This window comes from Antechinus flavipes, chromosome 4, assembly GCF_016432865.1.
Source record: "Antechinus flavipes isolate AdamAnt ecotype Samford, QLD, Australia chromosome 4, AdamAnt_v2, whole genome shotgun sequence".
Lineage (NCBI taxonomy): Eukaryota > Metazoa > Chordata > Mammalia > Dasyuromorphia > Dasyuridae > Antechinus > Antechinus flavipes.
Genome location: NC_067401.1, coordinates 160,059,518 through 160,072,009, shown reverse-complemented (window position 1 = coordinate 160,072,009; position 12,492 = coordinate 160,059,518). Strand labels below are relative to the sequence as shown.

The 12,492-nt window shown below is 32.1% G+C and overlaps 1 protein-coding gene across 1 annotated transcript in view; it reads right to left on the bottom strand.

The window, feature by feature from the left end:
- PRKCA (protein kinase C alpha) overlaps positions 1-12,492 on the bottom strand; it is a 481,956-nt gene that overhangs the window by 241,596 nt on the left and 227,868 nt on the right. The window contains exon 3 of the mRNA XM_051995254.1: positions 5,987-6,069. Coding sequence (XP_051851214.1) covers positions 5,987-6,069 — 83 coding nt within the window. The remainder of the gene's footprint in view (positions 1-5,986; positions 6,070-12,492) is intronic.

The window sequence follows — 12,492 nt, the reverse complement described above, 5'->3', positions numbered from 1 at the left end:
AATTACAGTGATAGCATAAGACAAGAATAAGAAATTAAAGGCATGCTTGTGCAGTAATGAAGAGAACTATTTATACCCAGAGAAAGAACCATGGGAACAGAGGGTGGAACACAATGTAGTATTCTCACTCTCTCTGTTGTTATTTGCTTGCATTTTGTTTGTTTGTTGTTTTTTTTTTCATCAATTTTTCTTTTTCTTCCTTCTTGATCTGATTTTTCTTATGCAACCAGATATGTGTATAAACATATATACACATATTGAATTTAACATGTATTTCAACATATTTAACATGTATTGGACTACCTGCCAGATAGGGGAGGAGTTGGGGGAAGAAGGGAAAAATCTGCAACAAAAGATTATGCAAGGGTAAATGTTGTAAAAATTACCCATTCATATGCTCTGTAAATAAAAAGCTATTTAATTAAAAAAAATTAAAGGCACAAAATAGGTAAAGAGTAGATAAAATTATACCAATTGGCAGATAATATGATTTATTTAATGATCATCAGAAAGTTGTAAAAAAAAAAAAAGAGAAAAATAGCAGCTTTAGTAATTTGTCATTTTATAATGAACACAGAAAATTCAGTGATAACTTCTAAAATCAAGAGAAAATAATAGAAATTTTTATTTCAAATAATAGAAACTGAATAAAATATCTGGGAATGGATCTAACAAAAAGTGTATTCTAAACCCATATAGCTACATTACCCCCCCAAAAAAAAACCCCTCTTAAATGAAATAAAAAATTACATCAATCAATGACTACTTGATATTTATGACTGAACTAATGCAATATAATCAAAATTGTGGTTTTTCTACTTAATTTGTAAGATTTTAGTGCTATGCCAACTAAATTACCAAGAGGGCACATTATAGAACAAGAACACATAATAACAATATTTATTTGGAAGAAAAAATCTAGAATCTCTATAGGAAATATAGAAATAAAAGGGGAAGAAAACTCAAAGGATATTACAAATTTGTAATCATCAAAAACTATCTTGTACTGGCTTAAAAAAAAGAAAATTATAGAACAAGGATTGTCTTTTGCCTCTTTTTTGGTTATGCACTTAGCATAGCAATTGGTATATAGTGGGTACTTAATAAATGTTTGTTGAACAAATGAATAGACAAAGAAGGCCCAGAAACAATAAAATTAAGTAATTCAGTCTTCAATAAATGTAAATATAAAGGAGGTGAAAAAGAATACCCTAAATTGGCCTAATTGCTGGGAAATTTGGAATGAACAAGAAAAATTAGTTTTAATTCAACATCTTAAGGGGGGAAGAAGGGCATAGTTCCAAATTGCTCTCCAGAATGTATCAGTTCACAATTCCACCAACAATATATTAGTGTCCCAGTTTTTTCAAGAATTATTAAATTCTTAATTAAATTGAATTACTAGAATTAATTAAATTCTTAAATTAAGTAAAATTTGTCTCTTAAGAGACAAAAGGAAGTATAAAATATAAAAATAAATAACAAAGTTAGAAAAGATGAAGCAAATAAAATACATTATATAAAAATTTTAAAGCTTTTCAATAACAGAATTAACATAATTGAAAAGGAAGAACTGATTTGGGGGGAAAAAACTATATTTTACATCTTTCATGGGCTCTAATATCCAAGATATGATGTAAAGACCTGGGGCACCTAAGTGGTGCAGTGAATATAGCACCATCCCTGAAGTCAGGAGGACCTGAGTTCAAATCTGCTCTCAGACACTTAACACTTCCTAGCTGTGTGACTCTGAGCAAGTGTGACCCTGCCTCAGCAAAAAAACAAACAAACCAAAAAACCCATATATATATAAAGATCAAAAGTCAAACCTCAATGAATAAATAAAAAAGACTAATAATAATAGGAATGCAAGCCAAAACAACTCTAGATTTTCACTTCACACCTAGGAGGTATTGTGAGAAGACTGGCATATTAATATACTGTTATGAAGCGATGAATTTGTTTAGCCATTCTGAAAAGCAATTTGTCATTATGATGAGAAATTGGCTAAAATGTTTACTTCCACTGATCAAGAGATTTTACTGCTCTAAAAAAAAAAAAAAGGAATTCAAGGATTGAAGGTAAAGTACAATATAAACCAAAATAGTTATGACAGCATTTTTCTATAGAAGAAAAGAATTCACAAAGTAAATACTCATAGATTAGACAATGGATTTTAATAAAAATCATTGTATGTCTAATAACTAAGCTTGACTCTGAAGAAGAAATATGAGAATATCCTTACTTCACAGCGATTGAGAATAATGGGGATTAAACATGGCATTGTTGGCTTTGCTAAACATTGTTTTTTCTTTCTTTTCTCTTCTTGTTTATAAGGAATGGCTACCATCCCTACAAATGAAGAAAAGGAGGTTCAGAGACATTTAAATACCTGCTCATACCTCATTCAAAAACCTTTTAACCAATAAGTTTCAGGTATAAATTTCAGTAGTCTCCTGACTCAGATGTTATTTCTATAAAATAATACTGCATAAGTAAGAAGAATAATATCTCAATACTTATAAAGCAGTTTAAGATTTTTGTCATCTATTGCTTACAACGTATCTAGGAGGTAATGAGAGAGGTGTCTGCAGCTCTATTTTACAAAAGAAATTAAGATATGTCAAAGTTAAATAGCTTGCCTTGGATCACTAAATTAAACATTAGAGCTGATAACTGAATTCAAGTTTCCTAGTTCTACCTCTACCAATGTCTCTGTCATTTGATGGCACATGGTGTCTCTGTTGCTCATTTGTAATTTAATCATAGATTGATTTATGATATTCACTATTGTTGTGAGGATCAAGTGAAATAATATAAATAGAACCTATTCCTATCAAAATAATTGCGGCATTTAATACTTTTGTAAGTAATAAGTGCTACATGAAAGCACAAGCTGCCGTGAGTGTAATACAAAATATTAGTATTCTTTAACTTTTTATGTTTATGCATTTTGCCTCCCAACTGACTTCCTAGATTGTAGTTAACATGAAGGCAAGTGGACCTTCAACACCTATCATTATTCCATATACATAGGAGGCACTTAATAACTATGGAGTAAATGAAACAAGAAATAAATACTATCATTTTCCTACAAAAAGCAGAACACACATTTGTTTCACAAATCACAGATGTTTAGTTTCTTTGGGATTCAGTTGCCTCACTTGTAAAATGAATGGAGTGCACTAAATGGTCTCCAAGGTCCTCTCCATCTTGAACTGAAGAGGACAAAAAAAAGAGAAACCCCTTAGTGCCTCTCATCTTGAAACAGCTATAAAAATATTCCTCAACAATATTATCTGTATTGCAAGGCAACCAACTCATGCCTTCTTATGAGTCTCCGAAGAAATTCACATGACAAGTAAAAATAATGTTTGGTTAGAGAAGGAGGAATCTGATCCATTTACTGTAAACACACACACACACACACACACACACACACACACACACACACGATCTTTTAACACAGATGATTAAAAGGAAAAAAATTTTCTTTAAAAGATTTCAGCTTCACTCTATGACAGATTAAAAACTAGCTGATCCTTTGTATGTAATTTTCAACATGTAAAGTAATTTTATTAAATATAAAGAAATTTTCTATCAACTTCTTTTTGAAAGAAGTAAATGCAAGTGTAACAGTGCTCACTACTAGCAATTTGTTCTTTTATTAAGATGCTTTAAAAAGTCCTTGAGTAAAAGTACTTCCTTGAGAAGGAAGTAAAAATAAGAGCACATTAAAACCAAAGGCCACACACAAAATACATCCCATTCTATTTGGTACTACTCCAATTTTCATTATTTTTATATCTAGTTTTAAGCTGTACAATCAAGAATGACTTAGAAAATATGAAGAGATTTGATAGAACTACTACATGCTGAAAATAGAAGTCATTCTCTTCTAGCTACCTCTAATTCTTTCTTCTTCCTAACTTGACTATTTCTGTTGAAGATACAATCATAGTTCTAGGTTATCAGGTTTGCAATATCAGGTACCATCATCTTTTGAGTTGCCTTTTATATTAAAAAAAAATACAATATAATATCTTCCTTCAACTATCAGATCAAGTGCCACCTTCCACAGAAAGCTCATATTGATTTTAATCCTTCCCACCCCCTCATTAGAAATTAACTTGTTTATATTTTGTATGTATTTCTTCTATGTGCATACTGTATCACCTGATAGCATGTAAAGTTAAAAGGCATAAAGTGTTTCTTTTTTTGTATTTATTTTTGTATTCTTAATTCCTAGCAAGTGCCTGGCATATATTAGGCACTAAACAAATGCTTGTTAAATGAATAAATGATTAAGAGAACAAGAACAGAGATGGTTCAAAAAACTGAATAACAGATTTCTTTTTAAATTTTTATTAAAGAAACTAAGAAATATTTGAAGGAGATAAAGAGAAAGGGAATCTCACATAAATTCAGTGAGATATATCTATTTCTCTCTCTCTTGTCCTACCACCATGATCATGGAAACTATGATTTCCAGAATCAGGGAGAAATAAAAGAGGAAAAGAAGAAGGAAAAAAAGGATAAAGAAAAATGAAAGGAAGAAAAGACCAGAAATTGATAGGTAAATAATAAATAATAAATAAGTAGAAAGGGGTAGAATAGATGTAGGATTTGTAGGATAAATAATATTTCAACTCATTCTTCTTTTTAGCCCTCAAGCTGCAAATGTTTAGCATAAAGCAGGAAAAGGGAAAAAAAGAGTAGAAAAAGGCCAAATGAAAGTTTTATGAGACTATGAGACCAAAAAGGACAAGGCTAATAGTCCAGCATTCTACATAGTCTCATCTATTGTGTATTGTATCCCCTTGTCAGCAGGTCACCATTAACTTCTATCACTGTTTATGTGAAAACAGAAAAAAGAACTTCCAAATGCTTTTCTTTTTTTCTTGAAAATTTGTTGTTCTTGAAAAATAATCAGTTATAACTAGAATGAAAAGATAATTGAAAAAAGGTGAAGGCTTGAGAGAAAAAAGTGCCAAAAGAATGATTCATTTCAACCACATAGTTCAAAAAATATTTGAACTGAATATTTGAAAAGAGATTATCAATCTATTTTAATCAAAAGAATGGAAATAAGTGATGAGACATTTAAGAATCTTTTGTGTTTGGTTTTGATTTGTCATAAAATTTAACATATCACAAAATAAATACCCATGAACCATGACAGAGGAAATGGTTACAGAGAAGCACCTCAGAGGATTCATCTTCCAATGAATTGTCTAGTCGCCTATTCCATCTCAACTTTTTCAACCTTCTCTTACGCTAACTAAGGCCTGTTCAAGGAGTTGGGCAAGAAATGAGTAGAATACTATTGCAACACCTGGGTTTTTTGTTTTTAAACTCCTTAAATCCATTCTGTCACTTTTATTTTTATACTCTTTCTCTAACACTTTTTAGATGTTAATATTCCCATTATGTTTTTATATTTTGACCAATATATTCCATTTCTAGAACAACTGAGAAAAGTAAGAAGACAATGATAAAGACAAAGTAAAATTAGGGCATAAATAAACTACATTATATGTTCAGACAAAGAAAGCTTCTGAAAGTACTGTTCTTATTAACAGATGTTAAATTATTTTATTCAACAGGGGAATTTATAATGCATAATGAAAAGGCATCAAGCATCACAGGAAACAAACAAGCAACATTTTATTACATCTATGGAGTGCAATAAAAGACTCATTATTCAATAAGCCATTTGAAGTGAAATGAAGCCAGATTTATGTTTCATTTATGACTTACCGATATGTTTACAGGGGGAATTACATGTGTTTCATAGAATAGGACAAATCTACATAGTAACTTATGCAACAACAAAATGGCAGTCATTTTGAACTGTTATTAACCTATTATTTGATACAACCTAATGTTACATAAAAGTATCACCACTGCAAAAATGGCCAGAGAAACATTGTAAAAATTACCAGACAAAGAGCATATGAGCGAGCAGACAACTGCATATACTTACATCAGTGTCAGGCCCTTTATCTGCACCCGGACAAGAGAAAGTGACAAATTCATGGCACCTCTTGTGAACAACAAAACAGCAAACTGGTAGAGAGAAAATAAAACCACAATTAGAGAAGGTTTTCACTTGCTCAAACAAATTTAATTCGACTATAAATGGACTGCTTTAAAAAGTAATCATATGGCATTCATTCAAAGACTTATAGTATTCACTACTGAATTAAATAGAGATGCATCTCCATCTTCAATAAATTTTAAACTTCAATGATTGTATAACATTAGCTATTACCATAAACAAGTCAGGTCATACACCTGAGCCTGAGTATCCTCACCAAAATTCAGAAAAATAATAAACATAATATCTATGCCATAATGGTTATTCTGAGGCTCAAATCAGATAATTTAACTGCAAAGTTTTAAGTGCTTTGTAAATATGAGTTATCATCATAATCTCTCTACATGTGTGTATGTCCACACATACCCACAAATAGATACATGTGGGTGTGTATATATATATATTATGTATGTAAGCATATACCTTGTAATAAGTAGCTAAGTGGGTCAATGAATAGAGTGTTGGATTGGAGTCAGGAAGACCTCAATTCAAAACTGGCCTCAGACATTTACTAGCTGTATGACCCTGGGCAAGTTACTTAATTCTGTTTACCTCAGTTTTCTCCACTGTAAAATTAGCTAAAGAAGGAAATGGCAAACCACTCCAGTGGTTTTACCAAGAAAACCTCAAATGGGGTCATGGATAGTAAGACATGACTAAAATGACTGAACAACAACAAAATAACACATGTATCTTACAAATAAAAGAGTTACACTTCTCATACTTAAGGAAGTCATTGTCACCAATCCACCAATATAAAACGAAAAAATGTTATGTTCCAGGCTATTTTCCAAAAGGTATGATTGGAGGACAAGGTCAAACTCTACCTCTGACACATTCCAAATGAGAGGTCATTTAACCTCTTAAAGACCTACAAATTTTCTAGGATTATAAATTACACAGATTATGTATGTAAATGTCAATTATGAGTAAAGAAGAGGAATATGCACATTAAAAGTTCACAATATGGCTAGATTCATTTTCTTTTAATGACACAACATCTTTGAAGAATCTCAAAGTAGGAAGGTACTTAATGGGTCACCTATTGTCAATGTCTTATTTGAGATATGCCTTCTAGAATTTTTGTTCTATATACAACAAACTTTCCTCCATCTTAAATCTATTCCTTTCCTACTCCTTCTATCTACTAGCTCTTACTGAAACATGACCCTCTCTTGATGACACAATTTCCCTGTCCTCCCTGCTTCTCTCTTCTCACTGTCTTCTTCATTCTTTACAATATGGCTTTCAACCATATCATTCTAATATAACTACTTTCTCAAATGTTACTAATGGTTTTAGTTGCCAAATTCAAACATATTTTCTCAATACTCATGCTCCTTGACCTCTCTGTAGCTCTGACACAAATTAATTATTCTCTCCTTCCTGATACTCCTTTCTCTCTAGATTTCCAGGATATCATTCTCTCCTAGTTTTGCTCCTATTTATCTGACTGACCCTTTTCTGTCTCCTTTGCTAGATCTTCGTTAACTATAGAAATGGAGTACTCTCAGAATTTCTTTTCTTTTCTCTCTACAATACTCCATCTAGTGATCTCAACAGCTCCTAAAGATAAAATTACTATATGTTGATAATTCTCAAATCTATCTTTCTTAACTCAATCTCTCTGGTGATATCTTACCGTATATCTCCAACTGACTTCCAAACATCTTGTACTGAATGTCCAGTAGACATCTTAAATTCAATGTATACAAAACTGAACCCATTATCTTTCCCCTAAATTCTTACTCAAATCCTAACTTCTCTATTACTAGAGAAGGCTCCTCTTTGTCCCCAAGGCTCACAACCTGAAGTTATCTGGACACCTCACTTTCATTGTCTATATCCAAGCTCTTGCCAAGGCTTTAGATTTCACCTTTGCTACATCTCTCAAATACTTCCCATTTTCTCCTTTGACATTCGCCACTCTAATGCACTCACTCCCTCATCACCTCATACCTTGATGATTGCAATAACTTGCTGGTAGGTCTACCTGACAAATCTTTCCTTACTCCAATCTATTCTCCATTCAGTCACTAATGTGATTTTAGCACAAGTCTGATCATGTCGTGTCACTCTCCTACTCAAAAAACTCCAAAGGCTTGCCACCAAAAACAAATACAAAATGTTTTTTTGGCATTCAAAATCCTTCATAACTTAGATCTTTCCTACCTAATCATTATCTTTTACCATGGTCTCTGATGTATATCAGTACATCCATCAGTAATACTGGCTTTTTTGCTGTTCCATGAACAAAACATTCAATCTCTCAACTCTAGAATTTTCTTTGGCTGTTCCCCACACCTGGAACACTATCCTTTTTCTATTCTCACTACTGACCTCTCTGACTACCTCTAAATCCCAATTAAAATAACACCTTCTACAGGAAGCCTTGCCCAACCCCTTTTAATTCTAATGACATCTCTATTGTTATCTGTATAAAGCTTGCTTTGTATATGTATTTATTTGCATATTGTCTCCATCATTAGATTGTGAATTCCAAGATGGCAAGAACTATTTTTAAAAATCCCTAGTGCTTAGCACAATATTTGGAATGTAGTAGACACTTAATAAATATTGATTGATTTATTCCTTTGTAAAGCATAAGATAGCTAAGATCTGACCAAGTCCAAAAATCACAATAAACATTGTTTTGATATGCTAAAAATGCTCAAAATGATTACCAAATATCTGCTATATAATTGTTAACAATATACAATATTTGTGCACTGCCAAATTTTAAAATGTAAACAGAATGTTTCATAAAATTAGAATCTACTCATTTGTGTTTGATATTGACCAATTAAAGGAAATCTACATATCCTAGAAAGCATTGGGGCAATCACCTACTTCAAAACCAAGTAACACTTTTTGCTGCTAATAAACTATAAATGTCACTAGGTAAAGAAATTTGAAATCAGAAGCTTTCAAAAAAAAATCCAATATCCTGCAAATAAGAAAACTAAAGTGTTGAGAGTTTAAGAGACTTGACTAAGCTCAACATACTTCAGATTCAAAGCATTTTCCACTTTATCATACTGAGTTCTATTTTCTTCTGAATTTCTATAATTCTTTTTTATATACCATTCATGTAGTGCTTATATTGGGACCTAAAAATAAGAAGTGACAAAACAAAGAAAGAGAATTATAACAGATGGATAGTGATAGTGAATATTATTTCAATTTTCTTAAGTTCTAGTAAAAAGTTTTCATTAACATGACTAAACTGCTTAGATATGAGCAATCTTGATTTATATTAGGAAAGCAATTATGACTCAAAAACTAGAAAATAATTAGCATAAGTAACCATATTGAAATAAAAATACATCATTATATTAATAAATGCAGGAAGAGGTTTTAACAAAGTACAATATTTATTTAAACAAAAATCTTTTCAAAGATCAAATTCTTAATTTATGCTGACTAGCATATCAGATGATTTCATTTCGGGAATGGAATGAAATGAGATACTTGCAGATCATCTAATAATTAACAAAAGCTTTACTTAACAATAACATGGAAAAGATATTCAGCAGGGATACAATATAGATATTGGACAAAGATGCCTGGTTTGCATGGTGTAGCAACTTATCCAAACTCTTTCAACACTGGTTTTGTGATTGTTGTTTTTTATTTTAATTACCCAAAAATTACTTCAATAGTTTCAGCTTTAGTCTCTCAAGCCATTTTGTTCTTTAGAATGACTTCACTGACTTTTATAGCAGGAACTAAAGGATAATTTTAATATTATTAGAAAAAAAACCTAAAATTAGCTAGCATTATCTGCAATGGGGAAAACACTAGAAATTTCATCAATAAACATAAGAATAAAACTAGGATGCTGCTATTCTTTGCTGTTACTTGACACAGCTCAGAAAATACTAGCAATAGCAATGAGAAAATAAATACATACATACATGAGCATATTAATTATTAATAATTATTAAATGCCAACTATGTGCCAGGTACTATGTCAGCACTGGGAATACAAAAAGACACAAAAGAGAATGCCTGCTCTCAATGACCTTACAATGGAGGCAAAGAAGAGACAAAAATCATTTCTATTTCTACATAGTAAATTCCAGAAATTCTGCAAAGAAATTAAACAATTAATAACTTCAGCAAAGTTGCAGAACACAACCACTAAATCAATGGCATTTCTATAGAATAATAACAACATCTAGGAAGAAATGATAGAAAAAGAAGTCCCTTTCAAAATAATTACAACTTGAAAAAATATCTGAAGTTAACCTTCTAAAACACACTCAAAGCCTGTATAGATACATCTGCAAAATGCTATTCATTAAAATCAAGAACAGTTTAAATAATTAGTCATATTTGGTGCTAATGACTGAGACAGGGCAATGTCATAAAAAGTAGAATTAACAGAATTAATTAAAAGAATTAATACTTTGTCAAATTAGCAAAGGGTTACTTTATAGAGATAGACAAAATAATTTAAAATGTATTTAGAAGAACAAAAGACATGAATTTCAAAGGAAATGAAGAAAAATAAAAAGGAGGAAAAACATTATACAGAATCAAAATTATATCATAGGTCAATAATCACCATGTTTTGGGATGAAGTAAGGTTTGCACAGGAAGGGGGTCAACATTTGATAAGAAATGAGGCATAGTAAAAGTGCACTTCTTGGAGTAAACACTATTTCAATTTTATCTTGGGAATGTCAGCCACAGGAGAGTAGACAAGTTGAAACTGTTTATTACCCTCTTCTTGATACTCTCTTCTCTCTGGGTTTTGTGACATCACTTTCCTCCTACTTTTTACATTTCTAATCAGTATCTTTTGCTGGATCTTCATTAAGGAGATGGCAACTTATCATAAGCATCTCATAGGCTCTGTCCTAGCTCCTCTTCTTTCTCCCTCTATACTACTTTACTTGGTTATCTCATCATTACTCATGGACCCAATTATTATCATCTTGCTGATGATTCTAAAAATCTACAAATTTGGTCCGAAAATCTCTGTGGTCCTCCAGATACATTTCCCACTACCCACTAGACATTTTGAATTAGATGTCTTATGGACATTTTAAAATGCAATATATTTTAAATTGAATTCATATTCTTTCTCTTCAGATCCTCTACTCTTCCAAACTTCCCTATTACTGTTGTGGGCACCAGTATCTTCCATGTCCCATAGGCTTAAAACTTAAGTGTTATCAGTGATTTCTCACTCTCACCCTACATGACAGTTGCCAAAGCCTGTTGATTTCATCTTTGTAATATCTCTCAAGTATACCTCCTTCTTTCTTTTGACACTGCCACAATCCCAGTGCAGGCTCTCATTACCATAAACATGGACTATTGTAATATCCTTTTCATTGATCTCCATGTTACAAATCTCTTTACACTTCAGTTTATCTTTTTATCAACTGTTAAAGTGACCTTCCTAAAGTACAGGTGTGACCACGTCACTTCCATAGTCAATAATCTTTAGTGGCTTCCAATCACTTCCACAATCCATACAAAATTTGTCATCTACATCCATGCATAACCTCCCCATCTTTCCAGTCTTCTTAAATCTTGTACCTCCCATCTCTCATCTGTAACTTCCACATACAACATGCTCTTTGACCTAACAGTACATGCCTTTCTTGCTTTTCTTTGATCAAGACATTCTATTACCTGACTCCAGGCATTTTCATTGACAGTTCCCCATGCATGGAATGTTTTCTCTCCTTTACCTTCTGATTTTCTTCAGGCTTAACTTCACCTTCAAGGCTTAACCAAAATCACATCTGCTATAAGAACCCTTTCCTAATCTAATGCCTTATGATTGTGATGAAATACTGCTGTGGTATAAGAAATGATGAGCTCAAGATGACAGGAAAAGATAATGACAAATGTTGGAGGGAATGTGGGAAAATTGGGACACTGATGCACTGTTGGTGGAGTTGATAATGGATCCAATCATTCTGGAGAGCAATTTGGAACTATACTCAAAAAGTTATCAAATTGTGCATCCCCTTTGATCCAGCAGTATTACAACTGGGCTTATATCCCAAAGAGATAGTAAAGAAGGAAAAGGGTATATACACAAGTATGTGCAAAAATTTTGTGGCAGCCCTTTTTATAGTGGCTAGAAACTGGAAATTGAAAGGATGCCCATGAATTGGAGAATGGCTGAATACAATGTAGTATATGAATGTTATGGAATATTATTGTTCTATAAGAAATGACCAGCAGGATGAATACAGAGAGGCTTGGAGAAACTTACATGAACTGATGCTAAGTGAAATGAGCAGAATCAGGAGATCATTATACACTTCAACAACAATATTATATGAGGATCAATTCTGATGGACTTGGCTCTCTTCAACAATGAGAGGATCCAAATCAGTTCCAATTAATTAGTAATGAACAGAACC